General features: G+C 42.8%; 1 protein-coding gene across 1 annotated transcript in view; it reads right to left on the bottom strand.

The window, feature by feature from the left end:
• Window positions 1-611: 611 nt before the first annotated feature.
• Window positions 612-20,976, bottom strand: part of LOC140069224 (Fc receptor-like protein 5) — a 44,453-nt gene continuing 24,088 nt past the window's right edge. Inside the window, exons 4-12 of the mRNA XM_072114683.1 lie at window positions 18,121-18,378; window positions 16,842-17,123; window positions 13,153-13,434; window positions 12,134-12,445; window positions 11,682-11,810; window positions 9,806-9,883; window positions 1,686-1,754; window positions 1,411-1,448; window positions 612-916 (exon numbers count right to left, since the gene is read on the bottom strand). Coding sequence (XP_071970784.1) covers window positions 755-916; window positions 1,411-1,448; window positions 1,686-1,754; window positions 9,806-9,883; window positions 11,682-11,810; window positions 12,134-12,445; window positions 13,153-13,434; window positions 16,842-17,123; window positions 18,121-18,378 — 1,610 coding nt within the window. The 3' untranslated portion in view covers window positions 612-754. The remainder of the gene's footprint in view (window positions 917-1,410; window positions 1,449-1,685; window positions 1,755-9,805; window positions 9,884-11,681; window positions 11,811-12,133; window positions 12,446-13,152; window positions 13,435-16,841; window positions 17,124-18,120; window positions 18,379-20,976) is intronic.

The raw sequence follows: 20,976 nt of genomic DNA, 5'->3' as shown, positions 1-20,976 counted from the left end.
TGTGGCAGAGTCAGCATGGCCTCAATGTGGAATTCCTCCACTAACATCAGATGGGGTATGTAGTACCAGGGGGCAGAATATGTCCCACACTTCTCCTGGTACTTAATGATGGGTCCTCATAGTTCAATTTGGGGGGGGATTGGGATTCATCACATGGCCCCCTAGACCTTGCCCCTATGCTTTCAAGTGCTGTCCTGCCCTTCGGCTAGTATGCTATTAGAGTGTGTGTTCAGCACACAGTGTGTTCACCTATAACCAAAGTTAATCTATATATATAATGGTTGGATATTTTGGTTCTGTAGTTGCGTGGTTTCTTAACAACCATCAGCATATCGGACATATAGCTTGAAGCTGATGGGCCCCAGTGCAATGTCTGTGCCAGGTCCCCGACTAAGATGTGTGGTTTATAGCACTAGTCTTCCCATATGGGAAAGTAACACCTTGTGGGCCCCTAATCCTCTTGGGCCCGGATACACCCCTGGCTGTTACAAGTTATAGTGTCTGAAATCAAATACATCACATAAGAAGAATAATTAGAAATTTATTTCCACATAGAAATTGGAATATTTTTTATTAAAGCATATAATAAGACTTAATTCTATCTATCTATCTATCTATCTATCTATCTATCTATCTATCTATCTATCTATCTATCTGTGTATTACTGTGTGTACACATTACATTGATATACACATGGGAGGTGCATATTTTACACTATTAGATTGGAATTCTCTATGTCTATAGAAATAATTTCTCAGCCTTCTTTCATGTCTTCCATCAGATTTGGTTGACGATGATTGATGTCATGGGCTGTGATGGTATGGTAGATAGCAGTAGACATCTCCAGAGTCTTTTCATCTGTCGTGGTCTCTGGAGTCACGTCAGAACACTTTACAGTGGAGTACAAAACCTGGAACTGGTGGGACAAATTAATTCTCATCTGTAATCCATAAAAATATACTATGGAAAGACCAAGTACCAAGACCAAGAGCAAATACCAAGACCAAGAGCAAACACCAAGACCAAGAGCAAACACCAAGACCAAGAGCAAACACCAAGACCAAGATGGCTGCAAATATGTACTGTATCTCTAAAGTATTTATGCTTAAAATGTAGTTTATTAGTGAAATATAAGTCCCATAGTAATAGTATGGACCAGAGGTGGACAAATGTTAAGTATTGGTCCAGCAGAAGACCTATGATGGAGAAGATGTTGGGCCACCAGGATGTTCTCCTTATAGAAATAAGGTTATATAGAATTGGTGGGTGTGAGACTGGATTCTGATTTGATGGATCTCCACCATCGAGCATCATGGTTATGTGGGCACCAGGTCGTATCATACAAGAGCATACAACACAAAGGTGATCGAACCTTAGCACCATATGGTTGTATTATATTTCTATACTTACATCGTTGTCTCTGGCAGCAGTTGGGTAAGAGGAAGCAGCTAAAATTAGACATAAAGAAAGATTAGTGGTTGCCAGATGTTCCACATTTTACTGTTAAGGGTCAGATTTGCAGTGGTTGTATCTATGGTCCACAACCGGGACCCTCCATGCCATTTCCTATCTAGCAGTCACATGGCTCGAGAGGATTTTACTGAATATTTTATCACCACTCAACTTCATATAAAGTCGGTTGTATGGTTAGTATCTGGAATAACAGACAATATTGGGGCACTTACCTTGTGGTGCTCTGATATTAATGTAGGCGTAACTCACATCATCATCGATATCCCTCCGTGTTGCTACTGCTAAAAAATAGAAGTCAATCAACTTCTATTATACAAGCAAATACATTACCCTGCCGATGTGTCATCTGTGTGATGACCTACTGTAATAAAGGATGTACCCGGGAAGGGAAGACAGGACAGTGAGCGCTAAACAGATCCCCCAAACACGGATACCTGCCTGCCTGCTTCTGCATATCCTAATATGACAGGGGACAATCCAGAGCAATTCCCTCTCTAGGCCACTGTGCAGACATAAAACAAGACTCACAAACAGAAAATATAGTAAAGTGTGGTCTAAAGTCCTGGTCAAAGCAAAGATGGCAGATAAGGCACAAAATTAGAGTCCAAAGAGATAGTCAAAAGCATGAAAGCCAAGACCAGAAATCCAGAAATATCAGAAGTATAGTAATAGCAGAAAACAGAATAATCTCACAGAATATAAGCAGTTTAATAAGCTAAACTAAAACCAGCTTTGTACTGAATGGGAACCAAACACTTACAGGAGACTGCTCCAGGGGATTGGGGTCGGAAAGAAGGGTTCTCCTTTTAGCACCTTGCAAGAATGTAGAGACTTATAGCCTTTGATGCTACGTTAGGGGATTCTGAGAAATATGCAAATACAGTTTCCAGAATGGGACAAGGAAAACAATGGGCACATTTACTAAGGACCTTGCGCGAGTTTTCCGTCTGACTTTGCACGTTCTTTCTAGTGCAAACTGCTTACACAGGTATTTAAAGGACATCAATCACCACATTTAGGGGTGGTAGACTGTCACCAAATGCATGCTTGTTACTTTACGGTTAAGTGGGAGTACTCCTGCCACTGTCCGACCCATCTGCTACATCAAAATAAAGGGGGGACATTAATCATAGGGGGTCTCAGGTTCGCCTATTTTTGCTCCTGGTTTGTTCTTCTTTTTGGCTCCTGATCTATGATGGATCTGGTTCTGCCTTAGTAAATGCAGTTTGGATTTGTCGCATGTCCCATTCATTTGCGCCTAAATTTGCGCCAAATTTGTCTCTAATCGTTAGATCTCATTTGTGAGCAATAATGAAAGGAGACTGAGAAAATGTGACGGAACGTTCAGGGCGTCATCTCTGCACAAAAACTATCATTGTGATGTAACTGCAGGGACTAAAAGTTACAGGGATGGGAAAAAAAAAAAAAATTCTTGCTGAAATGAGTCTTTTCCTTTTTTCTTATAATATACAGGAAATGGAGACTGATAATATTCTCAGATCTGTACAATAAGACAATAATCACTCCCAGAGATGATCCCATAGACAATAATCACTCCCAGAGATGATCCCATAGACAGTAATCACTCCCAGAGATGATCCCATAGACAGTAATCACTCCCAGAGATGATCCATAGACAATAATCACTCCCAGAGATGATCCCATAGACAATAATCACTCCCAGAGATGATCCCATAGACAATAATCACTCCCAGAGATGATCCCATAGACAGTAATCACTCCCAGAGATGATCCATAGACAATAATCACTCCCAGAGATGATCCCATAGACAATAATCACTCCCAGAGATGATCCCATAGACAATAATCACTCCCAGAGATGATCCCATAGACAATAATCACTCCCAGAGATGATCCCATAGACAATGATCACTCCCAGAGATGATCCCATAGACAATAATCACTCCCAGAGATGATCCCATAGACAATAATCACTCCCAGAGATGATCCCATAGAAAATAATCACTCCCAGAGATGATCCCATAGACAATAATCACTCCCAGAGATGATCCCATAGACAGTAATCACTCCCAGAGATGATCCCATAGACAGTAATCACTCCCAGAGATGATCCCATAGACAATGATCACTCCCAGAGATGATCCCATAGACGATAATCACTCCCAGAGATGATCCCATAGACAATAATCACTCCCAGAGATGATCCCATAGACAATAATCACTCCCAGAGATGATCCCATAGACAATAATCACTCCCAGAGATGATCCCATAGACAATAATCACTCCCAGAGATGATCCCATAGACAATAATCACTCCCAGAGATGATCCCATAGACAATAATCACTCCCAGAGATGATCCCATAGACAATAATCACTCCCAGAGATGATCCCATAGACAGTAATCACTCCCAGAGATGATCCATAGACAATAATCACTCCCAGAGATGATCCCATAGACAGTAATCACTCCCAGAGATGATCCCATAGACAGTAATCACTCCCAGAGATGATCCCATAGACAATAATCACTCCCAGAGATGATCCCATAGACAATAATCACTCACAGAGATGATCCCATAGACAATAATCACTCCCAGAGATGATCCCATAGACAATAATCACTCCCAGAGATGATCCCATAGACAATGATCACTCCCAGAGATGATCCCATAGACAATAATCACTCCCAGAGATGATCCCATAGACAATAATCACTCCCAGAGATGATCCCATAGACAATAATCACTCCCAGAGATGATCCCATAGACAATAATCACTCCCAGAGATGATCCCATAGACAATAATCACTCCCAGAGATGATCCCATAGACAATAATCACTCCCAGAGATGATCCCATAGACAATGATCACTCCCAGAGATGATCCCATAGACAATAATCACTCCCAGAGATGATCCCATAGACAATAATCACTCCCAGAGATGATCCCATAGACAATAATCACTCCCAGAGATGATCCCATAGACAATAATCACTCCCAGAGATGATCCCATAGACAATAATCACTCCCAGAGATGATCCCATAGACAATAATCACTCCCAGAGATGGTCCCATAGACAATAATCACTCCCAGAGATGGTCCCATAGACAATAATCACTCCCAGAGATGATCCCATAGACAATAATCACTCCCAGAGATGATCCCATAGACAATGATGAAGTCGTCACTGGAGACATTTTATCCTGCTCCGAAGTATTTTTCATTTTGGAACCTAAAATTTATGTTTTCAGTAATGTAAAGTGATTTTTTTTTTGGAAGTGCAGCTGCTCAGAGTAGGTGCATTTTTGCCTTTTTAGGTGCAAATTTGTGATAGATCCCGCGCAAACATCTGTATAGCAGCTGCTCACTATGTCAGATAAGGCGCAGGGACTCAAAAGCACTAAGTGCCGAACTTTGCCGTGCGCCAGAAAATGGCGCATAAATGCGCCTAATTAACGAGATGCGTCAGATTTTTGCACTAAAAAATGCTCAAAACAGTCTAACAGACTATGATCAATGTCCCCCAAAGACTTTATAACCTTATGCAAATGAGCCAGAGGCGAACACTCCTCCACTAGCCGAGTACGTACGAAGATAAAATATGCACACCCCCTCATTGATATTCCCCCTTGTCGCCGGCCATAAGCGCTGCAGACAGCTGAGTATGTCAATCTCCTCCTCTTGGCCGGACGAAGTCGAGTCTGTATTTCCTTGTGCAGCCACACTTCTCTCCGTCTATCTGCCCAAGGTAGTAAGCTCACGTGCATGCGCAAAATTAGCAGACAGCTGGATAATGTCACTAGCTGTCTGCAGTGCTTGCGGCCTAGGAATATGGGGGAATATCAATGAGGGGGCGTGCATATTTTATTTTCGGACGGAGCCAGAAGTGGCTCGGCTAGTGGAGGGGTGAGCGTCTCTGGCTCATTTGCATACAGTTATAAAGTCTTTATTTTGGTGTAGACGTTCATTTGGTGACAGCTGCCTGTTCTTAGTAATGTGCCCCAATGTCTCTATTTGGTACCTTGTAACGTAGTCCTCTTAACATCAAGTGTGACTATCTGGAAGGTTAATTACAACTTGTGGGATTAAGGTAAAAAAAAGTATATATATCCCAGAAGAAACAGATTACCTGCTGCAGACAGAGCTGTTTTGATCTGGTTGCATCTCATCAGTGCAGCGCAGGAACTGGTTTGGTTGAGTGAGAGGCTATTGACAAGGGTCAGGAAGTAACAGTTCTCCTTATGGAGACTTTGCCAATTAAGGCCACCTTGCAGGTGTGTGGAGACTTATAACCAGTAATGCTCCAAAAGGGAAATTGGGAAATATGGAAATATGTTTTCCAAGATAGGACAAGCAAAATAAAGCCTTTTTTATGCGGAAAGAGGGATTGTTTTCCTTGCCTCATCCTGGAAAATGTATTTGTATATTCTCAGACAATAGGAGCAGAAGTCTGTCAATTAAAACATTGGCCATGGCTGGGCAGAGCAGACGGCAAGAGGATAAGAGTGGGGTGCAAACAACTCCAATTCAGACAGAAATTTAGTATTTGCTTTTATGCATTGTGAACCAAAAAAACCTTCAGAATGCTGTAGCTACACGGATGCAGAAACATATCTTATTTGATCCTTGAACCGAGTGGTATTGCTCAAAAAACAATTATAAAATTCAGGATCTTGGGAAAGCTTGGTGTAGGCTGGCTGCTGTACATTACATGGAACTCTCTTAACTGTCCAGACAGGACTAATCAACCTGAGCTGGGTGACTCATACACAGCAGCTGGGGGATGGTGCCGCGATTGATTACTTCTTCCTATCAGGGACAACACAGTGATGACGTATTCTTGGCTTATGCTGGGCGGGACAAAGCTGGACAGTGCATAATCAGGGTAGGAGAAGCTCTGGGGCAGCCACAGGAGCGACATAATTTTATAGATGTTTTTTGAGCAGAACAAGTTGGTTAAGGAATTAAACAAGATATGTTTCTGCATTGCTTCATAATGCATAAAAGCAAATAGTAGGTTTCCTTTAATTGAATGTTGACATAGGCAACGGACAAGTGTAACACAAAAACAAATATCAACACCACCTGAGCTAAATTCTGCAGAGAGAGGAAGACTTAAGCATGGATGTTACACCTACACTACCAACAAAATGAAGAAGTCACATCACTACATTCATTTGTTGATGAAAAATTATATTTGTGGCACAAACTTTCTGTTCTTCGCCTCAAAGAGTCAGTGACAGGTTGCTACTCCGGAGAAGAATGGAAGAAACAACAGGCAATGTTAGAGGAAGTGATAAGAAGAGAAAAGAAAGGAAGAAATAGAAGCAAAAGGAAAAGGATAAGATGATGGAAGTGAAAAGGCAGAATAGAAAGTGATAGGAACAGAAAAGAAAGAGAAAAGGATGGAAGAGAAAGAGAAGAAGATGGAAGAGAAAGTGATAGGAACAGAAGAGAAAGAGAAGAAGATGGAAGAGAAAGTGATAGGAACAGAAGAGAAAGAGAAGAAGATGGAAGAGAAAGTGATAGGAACAGAAGAGAAAGAGAAGAAGATGGAAGAGAAAGTGATAGGAACAGAAGAGAAAGAGAAGAAGATGGAAGAGAAAGTGATAGGAACAGAAGAGAAAGAGAAAAAGGAAGAGAAAGTGATAGAAACAGAAGAGAAAGAAGAAGATGGAAGAGAAAGTGATAGGAACAGAAGAGAAAGAGAAGAAGATGGAAGAGAAAGTGATAGGAACAGAAGAGAAAGAGAAGATGGAAGAGAAAGTGATAGGAACAGAAGAGAAAGAAGAAGATGGAAGAGAAAGTGATAGGAACAGAAGAGAAAGAGAAGAAGATGGAAGAGAAAGTGATGGAAACAGAAGAGAAAGAGAAAAAGGAAGAGAAAGTGATAGAAACAGATGAGAAAGAAGAAGATGGAAGAGAAAGTGATAGGAACAGAAGAGAAAGAGAAGAGGATGGAAGAGAAAGTGAAAGGAACAGAAGAGAAAGAGAAGATGGAAGAGAAAGTGAAAGGAACAGAAGAGAAAGAGAAGATGGAAGAGAAAGTGATAGGAACAGAAGAGGAAGAGAAGATGGAAGAGAAAGTGATAGGAACAGAAGAGAAAGAGAAGAAGATGGAAGAGAAAGTGATAGGAACAGAAGAGAAAGAGAAGATGGAAGAGAAAGTGATAGGAACAGAAGAGAAAGAAGAAGATGGAAGAGAAAGTGATAGGAACAGAAGAGAAAGAGAAGAAGATGGAAGAGAAAGTGATAGAAACAGAAGAGAAAGAAGATGGAAGAGAAAGTGATAGGAACAGAAGAGAAAGAAGAAGATGGAAGAGAAAGTGATAGGAACAGAAGAGAAAGAGAAGATGGAAGAGAAAGTGATAGGAACAGAAGAGAAAGAGAAGAAGATGGAAGAGAAAGTGATAGGAACAGAAGAGGAAGAGAAGATGGAAGAGAAAGTGATAGGAACAGAAGAGAAAGAGAAGAAGATGGAAGAGAAAGTGATAGGAACAGAAGAGAAAGAGAAGAAGATGGAAGAGAAAGTGATAGGAACAGAAGAGAAAGAGAAGAAGATGGAAGAGAAAGTGATAGGAACAGAAGAGAAAGAGAAGAAGATGGAAGAGAAAGTGATAGGAACAGAAGAGAAAGAGAAAAAGGAAGAGAAAGTGATAGAAACAGAAGAGAAAGAAGATGGAAGAGAAAGTGATAGGAACAGAAGAGAAAGAAGAAGATGGAAGAGAAAGTGATAGGAACAGAAGAGAAAGAGAAGATGGAAGAGAAAGTGATAGGAACAGAAGAGAAAGAGAAGAAGATGGAAGAGAAAGTGATAGGAACAGAAGAGAAAGAGAAGAAGATGGAAGAGAAAGTGATAGGAACAGAAGAGAAAGAGAAGAAGATGGAAGAGAAAGTGATAGGAACAGAAGAGAAAGAGAAGAAGATGGAAGAGAAAGTGATAGGAACAGAAGAGAAAGAGAAAAAGGAAGAGAAAGTGATAGAAACAGAAGAGAAAGAAGAAGATGGAAGAGAAAGTGATAGGAACAGAAGAGAAAGAGAAGAAGATGGAAGAGAAAGTGATAGGAACAGAAGAGAAAGAGAAGATGGAAGAGAAAGTGATAGGAACAGAAGAGAAAGAAGAAGATGGAAGAGAAAGTGATAGGAACAGAAGAGAAAGAGAAGAAGATGGAAGAGAAAGTGATGGAAACAGAAGAGAAAGAGAAAAAGGAAGAGAAAGTGATAGAAACAGATGAGAAAGAAGAAGATGGAAGAGAAAGTGATAGGAACAGAAGAGAAAGAGAAGAGGATGGAAGAGAAAGTGAAAGGAACAGAAGAGAAAGAGAAGATGGAAGAGAAAGTGAAAGGAACAGAAGAGAAAGAGAAGATGGAAGAGAAAGTGATAGGAACAGAAGAGGAAGAGAAGATGGAAGAGAAAGTGATAGGAACAGAAGAGAAAGAGAAGAAGATGGAAGAGAAAGTGATAGGAACAGAAGAGAAAGAGAAGATGGAAGAGAAAGTGATAGGAACAGAAGAGAAAGAAGAAGATGGAAGAGAAAGTGATAGGAACAGAAGAGAAAGAGAAGAAGATGGAAGAGAAAGTGATAGAAACAGAAGAGAAAGAAGATGGAAGAGAAAGTGATAGGAACAGAAGAGAAAGAAGAAGATGGAAGAGAAAGTGATAGGAACAGAAGAGAAAGAGAAGATGGAAGAGAAAGTGATAGGAACAGAAGAGAAAGAGAAGAAGATGGAAGAGAAAGTGATAGGAACAGAAGAGGAAGAGAAGATGGAAGAGAAAGTGATAGGAACAGAAGAGAAAGAGAAGAAGATGGAAGAGAAAGTGATAGGAACAGAAGAGAAAGAGAAGATGGAAGAGAAAGTGATAGGAACAGAAGAGAAAGAAGAAGATGGAAGAGAAAGTGATAGGAACAGAAGAGAAAGAGAAAAAGGAAGAGAAAGTGATAGAAACAGAAGAGAAAGAAGATGGAAGAGAAAGTGATAGGAACAGAAGAGAAAGAAGAAGATGGAAGAGAAAGTGATAGGAACAGAAGAGAAAGAGAAGATGGAAGAGAAAGTGATAGGAACAGAAGAGAAAGAGAAGAAGATGGAAGAGAAAGTGATAGGAACAGAAGAGAAAGAGAAGAAGATGGAAGATAAAGTGATTGGAACAGAAGAGAAAGAAGATGGAAGAGAAAGTGATGGAAACAGAAGAGAAAGAAGATGGAAGAGAAAGTGATAGAAACAGAAGAGAAAGAAGATGGAAGAGAAAGTGATAGAAACAGAAGAGAAAGTGATAAAGACAGCAGCGAAAGAGATGAAGTAGAAAGAGAAAGTGATGGGAATAGAATGATATATTTGATCTTTCTTACTATTTTGGTAAATTCCTTCAGAACCGCTTGTATTATTCTGTTGGCCGTCATCTCCATTGTCCTTCTGTGTCTCCCGTCCTGTAGATGAGGGAAATTTGGTCCAGGTTTAGGTGATTATTTCCATGTGAAGGCAGTTTTCTTGCAGACCTCATTGTGTAGGTTCTCTGGCCATTCAGTGTAAAAAAAAAAGTTTATCTTGCGACGAGGAGGTGAAGGAAAAGTAAGTATTTTTCTATTCTTAGCAGATGTGGTCATCATAGCTGAGAAGGGGATTGGTAATAAATAGAGATGAGCGAGTATACTCGTCCGAGCTTGATGCTCGTTCGAGTATTAAGGTACTCGAAACGGCTCGTTGCTCGGACGAGTATTTCCCCTGCTCGAGATCGAGCATTTAATTAAAAAAATACAGTGAAGAACAATGAAGAATAGAATAAAAACAGTGAACACAGTGACCACAGGATCATGTAAGTGAAAAACACAGTAAAGAACACAGTGAAGAATAGATTACAGATGTTCGGCACATCTGCTTACTTGTCGGAAGATACGCGCGGAACGGTGCGAACAAAATAGCATGTGAAGAACACTATATATGTGTGAAGAACACATTGAAGAACACGGTGAGCAGGACAGAGACACCGGGGAGCAGCACAGAGACACCGGGGAGCAGCACAGAGACATCGGGCAGTGGCACGGAGACATCGGGCAGCGACACGGAGCGGCACGGAGACATAGGGGCACGGAGACATAGGGGCACGGAGACATCGGGGCACGGAGACATCGGGGCACGGAGACATCGGGGCACGGAGACATAGGGGCACAGAGACATAGGGGCACGGAGACATAGGGGCACGGAGACATCGGGGCACAGAGACATAGGGGCACGGAGACTTCGGGGCACGGTGACATCGGGGCACGGTGACATCGGGGCACGGTGACATCGGCGCACGGTGACATCGGCGCACGGTGACATCGGCGCACGGAGACATCGGGCAGCGGCACAGAGACATCGGGGAGACTTCAGTGGAAGAAGAGCAGCGGATCCCGGGACAGCGTATCTCCCGACAAGTAAGCAGATGTGCTGAACATCTGCAATCTATTCTTCACTGTGTTTTTCACTTAAATGATCTTGTGTTCACTGTTTTTATTCTATTCTTCACTGTTCTTCACATCTGCTAACTTGTCGGGAGATAATATACGCGCGGAACAGTGAAGAATAGATTGCAGATGTTTGCATACATCTGCTAACTTATCAGAAGACATTCTTTTTCAATTTATTAACACATTTTATTCCCGAACCATGGTCCCTTTGAAAAATGCTCGAGTCTCCCATTGACTTCAATGGGGCTCGTTATTCGAGACGAGCACTCGAGCATCAGGAAAAGTTCGTCTCGAATAACGAGCACCCGAGCATTTTAGTGCTCGCTCATCTCTAGTAATAAACATCACTTCAGTCCCTTCCTGGTATAGTCCCATATCTCTGTATTGTGGCAGGGTCTTGTGGAAGGTGACATGGGATCTCTTGTGCAGCAGTGGGATGTAATAACCAGCACCCACCATGCAGCTTAGTGCCGTTGTGGTGGCGGCTTCTAAACTACAGTTGGAGTAGGATGCAGATATCTATCCATAGTGCATCTAACCCCAGGGGGTCGACCATCCTACTCCGCTGCATATATAACTCCTATTAGAGTGTTACAGCCAATATACTATGGAAGCAGCTTTCTTCCCACTATGTCCACAGTCTGCTGGATCCTAGAAAAGGAACCATGAAAATCCTCTGAAGGTTGAAGAATATAACTCAAAGTTGAACCCAAGAACAGGAATTTGTTTTTGTCTGACCTGTAGTTTTATTAAGAGTATAGATAAAAATAGTCAAAACCTGTAGATGATGGAGTCTTGTGACCTCTTCCAGGACACACAATATTTTCTCGGAATTTGAAGATCAGGGCAATAATAAGGATGAGGACAAACAGCAGAACCCCAAGCATCGCCCATTGGAAACTATGATCTGTGGAAGAGAAGAAAGTGATTAGAAGAGGGGGATCAACGGCTTGAGAAGAAAAGTGAGAAGACAACAACAATGAGGTACATGAAGAAAACAAAGAAGAAGTCAAAGAAGAAAAGTAGGAGAAAGAAAAGACAAATGTTGTAGGAGATAGTTAACGGCGATAAAGAGGAAAGTTTTGAAGAAGTAAAATTAATGGTCATAAATGGAGAAGACAAAGTAGAAAACAAGGATAAAGATGACATAAAACGAGAAGGAGAATAAGTCGAAGTAAAAGTAGACGAAGAAGAAGACAAGATCATCTACTGAAGTATAACTAGTCATACCAGCAGCACTTATGTCCACGATGTTGATGTTTCGGGTTTCGCTGTACACAGAGAAGGTTCTGTTGAGTGCATTGTTGGCATGGCACTGGTAGGTTCCTTTATGGTGGTTCTGAAGCGAATCTATGTACAAGACTTTCCCATTGTCTTGAAGTTGATAATGGTCAGAACTTTCCTCCACCAAAGACTCATTGTGTTTCCAGAAGACTGAGATAGAGGAGCCACGCTGGATGGAGCAGGTGAATGTCAAGGATTGTCCAGGTGCAAAATCCTCACCTCCCTTATCTGCCGTAATAGTAATGCCTTCTACCGGCTCTATGGAGAGAGGAATGTAGAAAGCAAAATGTAATACAAATGAATAAGGTATGTGCTAGGTATGATGCAGTACCCAAGTTAGGGGTGGCCCCATTACTATGCTGCGTCCACAAGGCACTTTTGTTGCTGCTCTCTGGAAGCGATAGTAAGGTGTGGTGCACCCTAATGGGAAATAAGTCCAGAGAACAGTTTTCTTCTTTATTGAAGAAATTCAGGTACAAAGCAATACAAGCAAATCATAGGACTGACTTCTCCAATCTCCCCCCTGACAGAAGAAGGGTTAATGCTGAGGAAAGGCCTGGGCTAGCTGTCCCTCTTTCTCAGAAGGCTGGTACCCTGGTCATGGGTTAGGAGCCCAGGGTCCATGGCAGATTATCCCCATCTCAGCTTCTCCTTCTGGTTATTCACTTAGACTGGCAGTCTTCTCCTCCACACTCTATTCCCTAACCGCATGACACTAGGACCTGGTTTATACTCTTTATTTACCTTATACTGACGGAGGAGTGGATACATTTTAGCACATTCTTCAATAGCAGCAAGTTTCTAAGTTGGTAAACAACTTTCCAGACAGCACCTGTCATTTCCAGACAGCACCATGTACAGGAGAATGGATTTTACTGGTGGCCCCTTGATATCCCAGTGTGATACTGAGTACAAGGTCATTACTCCAATTTAGACTACATACACACACAGTATCCAGCACTTACCAATCACCAGCAAACTGACTACCTCGCTTTGTTGTTGTTGTGTATGGAAATCGTTCTGTGAAATACAGTAGTAGACTCCTCCCATGGTCAGTGACTTAATGCTCAGTCTTAGCTCTGCCGCCCCCTTTTGGCGGGTGGTAATATTTCCTATAAATGTCTGGTTGTGATAGAACCGGTAGTATATAGGGACGGATCCTTTGGAGGACTGACATCGGAGTAGAACATCTCTTCCCACAGCCACTGTGCTTGGTAAGAGCGTCAAGTTAGGTTTATTCACAGCAGCTGTAAAACATTTTTTTAAGAAAAAAACTTTTTAAATGATATGTTTCATACAATATTTTAAAATTTTTCAATTGTCAAACACTGGACACAGCCACTTTTGAGGTTCCCTGGATCTGTCCACTTCCTTTTTGAAATTGTCTACTGTAACCATACATTTAGTGTCTATTACTCATTGACCACCCTCTGACCTGCCCCCTCTGTGATGATGTCCCACAAAGTTCTATCCTGGGACCCTTACTCATCTTCTTCTACACCTCTGGCCTAGGGCCCCTACTCTTCTCCATCTACACCTCTGGCCAAGGACCCTACTCTTCTCCATCTGCATCTCTGGCCTAGGGACCCTACTCTTCTCCATCTACACCTCTGGCCAAGGCCCCTACTCTTCTCCATCTACACCTCTGGCCAAGACCCCTACTCTTCTCCATCTACACCTCTGGCCAAGGCCCCTACTCTTCTCCATCTACACCTCTGGCCTAGGGCCCCTACTCTTCTCCATCTACACCTCTGGCCAAGGCCCCTACTCTTCTCCATCTACACCTCTGGCCAAGGCCCCTACGCTTCTCCATCTACACCTCTGGCCAAGGCCCCTACTCTTCTCCATCTACACCTCTGGCCTAGGGCCCCTACTCTTCTCCATCTACACCTCTGGCCTAGGGCCCCTACTCTTCTCCATCTACACCTCTGGCCAAGGCCCCTACTCTTCTCCATCTACACCTCTGGCCAAGGCCCCTACTCTTCTCCATCTACACCTCTGGCGTAGGGCCCCTACTCTTCTCCATCTACACCTCTGGCCAAGGCCCCTACTCTTCTCCATCTACACCTCTGGCCAAGGCCCCTACGCTTCTCCATCTACACCTCTGGCCAAGGCCCCTACTCTTCTCCATCTACACCTCTGGCCAAGGCCCCTACTCTTCTCCATCTACACCTCTGGCCTAAGGCCCCTACTCTTCTCCATCTACACCTCTGGCCAAGGCCCCTACTCTTCTCCATCTACACCTCTGGCCAAGGCCCCTACTCTTCTCCGTCTACACCTCTGGCCAAGGCACTCTATACGTAGTGGGTGCTCAGTGTAGTGTTCTCAATCCCTTATACATTCAGGTTGGACATGGCGCACATCAAGTTGGCACTTTCCTTTTTTTATTTCATACAAACAAGTGTAATCCATAAATAATTCTTCACCATAATGAGTCTTTTTAAGCAGGAGTAGATAAAAGACAGAATACAAGGAAATCTACCATTAGAATAAAGCATGGATAAACCATGGACCCTCAGCCATAGAACCAGGCACAATGACTGGAGATCTTCTTATATTTATTACCCCTGGCGTCCTTCCTTCAAAAAAATAAACTTTTATAATTATGGCAATGGACCTGAAGGGCTCCAGGAGGTGTAACCAGACCCCCTTTCACAGGCTGTTACACTGTCTCACCCTACCCCCTGCTCCCTCAGCACTTTCCCCTCCCTCTGCTTGATGTAATCTCCCACAGTGGGTGGGGCAAAGCTAGAGCACTGAAGTTCTATGGTAATTCCCCCAGAAGCCCTTCAGTCTCATTAACATAAATTGTAAAAATTGATTTTAGAAGGGGAACTACAAGAAGATTACCACAGTTACGGTGCCTTGGTCCATGAGTAATGTCTATGGTTTATCATGATGTTAGATTCCCATTAAGTATCACATCTAGGTCCTCATTACACCCAGCCATCTTCACCTCAAGAACATCTGCTGCGTCTGAACCTTTCTCGACCAAGAGTCTACAAAATTTCTAGTCCATGCCCTCATCATCTCCTGGTTGGACTACTGTTATATTCTCCACTGGGGTCTCCAAGCTAACTTCCATAAATGTCTCCATTAATGGACTTACCAGACTGCATTATGGATCTGATACATGTACTGGTGAAACCAGAGATACCCAGTGGTGGCTAAAACCAAGGTCACATCCCAAGGCTCTTTATGTGGTTACAATTGTATGGAGTGGTCTCTATTGCTAGAGATCCGTTGGACTACCCTTTTGGTCCTGGAAAAAGACCCGGCGCACTCTTCCAATATAAAAACCATTAAAATGTATTATTGCTTTTAAATACATTTTAATGGTTTTTATATTGGAAGAATAAAATCTTTTTTCTGGAACAGAGTGCGCCGGGTCTTTTTCCAGGACCAAAAGGGTAGTCCAACGGATCTCTAGCAATAGAGACCACTCCATACACTCTATGGTCACTGTGTCTCCTTCCTCAACTCTTCCCGGACGGATCTGTAGTTTTGGTCTCCTGAACAACTCTAAAAAATATATATTAAAATAAAACACTGTAAAATACAATGAGAACATGTAGCAATTATTGGCAAAATCTGGAACGAAAGAAAAAGCATCGTGACTACTTAGGCCTCAGGTAAGTACCTAAGAGCTTATGGTCAGAGGAAGCCACAGCCCTTGTGGACCATTAAAAAACTTGTCTGTAGTTAAAAGGGCAGAGTTTGGAAAAAATTAAAGAGAACCCGTCATGCAAAATAACCCCCTAAACTAAATATATTTTCATAAACTGCCATTAGAGAGCATTGCCTCTATCCCTTCATTGTCCCTCTACATGCCAGTAAACCTAAGCAATGAGGTCCTAAAGCTGTATGCAAATGACCTGTGAAATGTCCAATGAAGCATTAGCATATTCAAGCTGTCCACTCTGTTCATAAGTGGGAGGCACAGCCACACCCCCAGTGCATGACTGACAGCCTGTATAATGATGTGAGGCTGTATAATGATGTGCTTCCTGGTGCTGGCGCCCCCTGCAGCCTGTGTGTGCATGTGTGTGTGTGTATAGGAGAGATACAGCAGCTCCAGGCAGCCATGTTATAGCAGAACATGTCAGATTCATGTGTAGCTGATGTCTGTGTCTCTGTATATTAGGAGGATGCAGCATGTCAGCAGATGCAGCACACACACTAGCAATGCTTTACTATACATTACACACAGACATGAGCAGGGGGAGGAGAGGGGAGGGGTAACAGGGGTGACATCACTGCCTCTGACCATGTGACCAGCCTCATTTACATAATAAAGAATAGATGCTTTTACAATGATTAATGTATGAAATGACTAGATAAAGGCTGGGATGGGATCCTTGTGAGCTGCTCCAACAGGTAGAGGTGACAGGACTAGTGGCAGAGACCTGATGACAGGTGTCCTTTAACTATTTTTGCGTCAAGTATGAACCAAACTCACTTTTTATTTTGTGGACCCACCATTTACATCATGTGATCCGTCCTCTCTCGAGCTTTACGTGGCACCCGCCATTTTACAGATTCATTCAAAACAAATCCTAAAAAGTTTTATGTTTGCCAAATTCAGATCTTCGGGAGGATTTCGGTCATCTCTAAACCACATCCATATATGTTGTGAACAGACCATTTTACCAACCTCTTATGTTGATGTGTAACACATTACTCATCTTCCTGACAGCGTCTTTTGGAGTCCGCACCCGGCAGTTATAATTCCCAGAATCCTCCAGCTTAGCGGGTTGAACCTTATATGTTCTTGTTGGACCGAATTCCTGCACTTTATCTCCATTTTTATAAAAGGAAAATTCCAGCGCTGTGTCCTCTCGGAGAGGATTGAGCCTGGTGTCACATGTCAGGGTCATGGCATCTCCTTCTTTGATGTTGATGGTGGTGGCTCTGATTGTTGGACTTGTAAAAAGATCTAAAACATAATAATAACCTCTGTATTTATAATAATAATAAAAAGTAGTCCATGCTCCACATTGGATGGTCTTAAATGGGGCCCGGGGTGGGAAATAAAGAGCACATTCTTACCAGCTCCCGGTTCCCGCATTGCTCCGAAACTTCCTGTTTTTGGGCCTGTACCCAGTTGAAGGTTTCTGGGGGTCACAGTGTTTTCTGCATTCAAGGAGTGACCTCCTCAGACCAGGGGACAACAAAGGAAGTAAAGTGCATTGGAAAAAGGAAGTGACATCCCATGGTCTGAAGCGGCCACTCATTTTTTTGGTGGGGTAAGGATATGGGCTCTTTTATTTCCCTCCCTATCACGGCCCCTGGAGTTTTACCTGATTCCTGAAAACTCCCCTGGTCTGGAGTCTGACTTAATTTCAGGGTCTGTTTGATTATTTTGGAGGTTTTATATTTGGTATGATTCAGGTCAGCTCAGGAACACCCGGCTGTCACAATTTCGGGATGTAGCATAGGGTCTAAATTAATACATAATTCAACATTTTCCAGATAAATCTAGTTCGGGATTTGATGTCTTTTGTGTCTCATCTCCCATGACTATTTATAAAACTGATATTTTATGGCATTATTTTCCCACAATTCTAACCCTGAACCCAGAGGAACCAATCATCCAAGATTAGATTAATTTTTCGAAAGATTCAATTTGTGCCCAAATATATTCAGCCTAAACAAAAGTTCCTCTAATTATCCTGGAAATTGGTACATATCCCTCTCTAGTACATTTATTTTTCCTTTCTTCCTCATCTATGACCCCTCCCTAGGCGCTTGGACTGATGACGGCAGTAACTAGCCACAATTTTAAGAGAATCGTCTGAAGAAAAGCAAAAAAGATTTGGTGCTTAAATAACAGATTTCTGCCATATCCATGAATCAATGAATACATTGGCTTGTCTCTACCTGTACCTTGAGAATATTTGGTAATGTTGTAATTTGGACCCTATAAGTTTTACCTTGGACAAATATAAATGTTTCATCTGATTTCAACAATTTTCCATTTCCAATAGTTTTTTCACACCGGTAGATCCCGCTCATAGATTTATTCACGTTTGGCAGATGAAAATTGTGTCGTGGTCTCTGGATAACGGCCGCATCTTTATAGAATGTTGTGTCCTCCTTCTTATTATAGCCTGAAGAACTGTGACATCTCATATCCAGGGCGTCGCCTTCCACTATATTGGGGGGAGATTGTAGGAGGAGTTTATGTTTTCCTGGAATAGAAGATGTAGGAAATACTTATATAACGTGTCTCTCCTTGTCCATGCATCTTAGGCCAGAGTGGACATTTACCTTTTGAGTAAACATCGAGTTCTACAGGAAAACTGCTGCCACATCTATAACTCCCCCTCACCAATTGAATGGGGGGAACAGTGATCGGCACTTTGGTGGGGCATGTGTCCACGTATCGGCCAGTGTCGGCCCCCCAATGGTCAATTATTACTGAAGAACAGCTAAATAATGGTCAGTCCAATTAATGTTCTTTTGAGGCCAACTTATGGTAGTGACAATTATGTGTCTACTAGGCATCTTTGTTTACTACTGTATAGTCATCAATGTGTGTGGACACAACCGTGAATACTTTACTTAGCCCCCACACTCATCAGATGTTATGCCTGGCATAGATAGACACAGAGGTATTAATGAATTTAGTGCATTTCATATGACAAGGTGCCGTCACACTTCACACACTGACGTGACCCTTGGAGTAGAGACATTTAAGAAGGTTCAAGTGATAAATATATCCAGTGTCAGACTGTGGTGCATAGGACCCACCAGCAAAACTCATCCTTGGGGTCCACCAACTCTACATCCAGATGTTACCTGAAGCCCCTTCTCTTGCAACAAATACATTGTTAAAGTTTGTTAATCTTCCTAAATGATTATTCAAATGCATATTATGCTGTATATGTATAAAGTCAAGTGAGTGTAATATGTTATCTACCCAGGACTGGATGAAATGCACCTGGGGCAGAAGCCCCGTGGCCTCAACCAGTGAGCGGGAGGAGGGGCCACCACCATCCTGCCTGCCCCCTTTCCTGCTGCATCAGCCATTTGATGTGTTAAGGGGACACTGATACTTTCAAATCCCATAGAGTACAGGGAGTAATACATTCCCTCTGCTATCCGAGTCCCTAGACGAGTGAAGAATGGGCAGTGCTATGCAAGTGGAGGGGTGTGATCTCGTAGGTACCATGGCATTGTTGTGAGTATTAAACTTGTACTGTGACATCACTGCCATGTACTATCCCTGTACCTGTGACTATCCCTTTCCTGAAATGGTTTTTGTGTACGAGGATCGAGAGCATGATCAGATGTACAAGGATTTCATGGGTTAACGTCCTTCTCAGTATCAAATTTGGTGGGTGGTTTGGGTGGCCATGGGCCCCCTAGAAGGCTTGAGCACTGAGCTACCACCCTAACCACCTGGTGGCATCACTGTACTGTGACATCACTGTGTGTATGATGACGTCACTGTGTGTATGATCTCTCTACTGTGACATCATTGTGTATTATCTCTGTTCTGTGATGTCACTGTGTGTATTATCTCTGTATCAAAATCATTGGGGCACATTTACTAAGACCAGTGCAGTGTGTACTATGTGCAGGGTGTGTACTACGTGCAGGGTGTGTACTATGTGCAGGGTGTGTACTATGTGCAGGGTGTATACTATGTGCAGGGTGTGTACTACGTGCAGGGTATGTACTATGTGCAGTGTGTACTATGTGCAGGGTATGTACTATGTGCATTGTGTACTATGTGCAGGGTCCTGTGTACTATGTGCAGGGTGTGTACTACGTGCAGGGTGTGTACTATGTGCAGGGTGTATACTATGTGCAGGGTGTGTACTATGTGCAGGGTGTGTACTATGTGCAGGGGGGTGTACTATGTGCGGTGTGTACTATGTGCAGGGTGTGTACTATGTGCAGGGTGTGTACTAAGTGCGGGGTGTACTATGTGCGGGGTGTACTATGTGCATGGGGTGTACTATGTGCGGGGTGTGTACTGTGTGCGGGGTGTACTATGTGCAGGGTGTGTACTATGTGCAGGGTGTGTCCTATGTGCAGGGTGTGTACTACGTGCAGGGTGTGTACTATGTCCACGGTGAGTACTATGTACAGTGTGTACTAATTACAGTGTGTACTATGTGCAGTGTGTGTATTACGTGCAGGGTGTGTACTATGTGCAGTGTGTACTATGTGCAGTGTGTACTATGTGCAGTGTGTACTATGTGCAGGGGGTGTACTATGTACAGCATGTACTATGTGCAGGGTGTGTACTATGTGCAGTGTGTACTATGTGCAGGGGGTGTACTATGTACAGCGTGTACTATGTGCAGGGGGTGTACTATGTACAGCATGTACTATGTGCAGGGTGTGTACTATGTGCAGTGTGTACTATGTGCAGGGGGTGTACTATGTACAGCGTGTACTATGTGCAGGGTGTGTACTATGTACAGTGTGTACTATGTACATGATGTGTAATATGTACAGTGTGTACTATGTGCAGTGTGTACTGTGTGAAAGGGTGTGTACTATGTACAGTGTGTACTATGTGCAGGGTGTGTACTATGTGCATTGTGTAATATGTGCAGGATGTGTACTACGTGCAGGGTGTACTATGTGCAGGGTGTACTATGTGTGGTGTGTACTATGTGCAGGGTGTACTATGTGTGGTGTGTACTATGTGCAGTGTGTACTATGTACAGTGTGTACTATGTGCAGGGGGTGTACAGTGTGTACTATGTGCAGTGTGTACTATGTGCAGGGTGTACTATGTGCAGGGTGTGTACTTTGTACAGTGTGTACTT

This window comes from Engystomops pustulosus, chromosome 7, assembly GCF_040894005.1.
Source record: "Engystomops pustulosus chromosome 7, aEngPut4.maternal, whole genome shotgun sequence".
Taxonomy (NCBI): domain Eukaryota; kingdom Metazoa; phylum Chordata; class Amphibia; order Anura; family Leptodactylidae; genus Engystomops; species Engystomops pustulosus.
The sequence above is the reverse complement of the archived record's forward strand: the minus strand, read 5'-3'. Positions and strand labels throughout refer to the sequence as shown.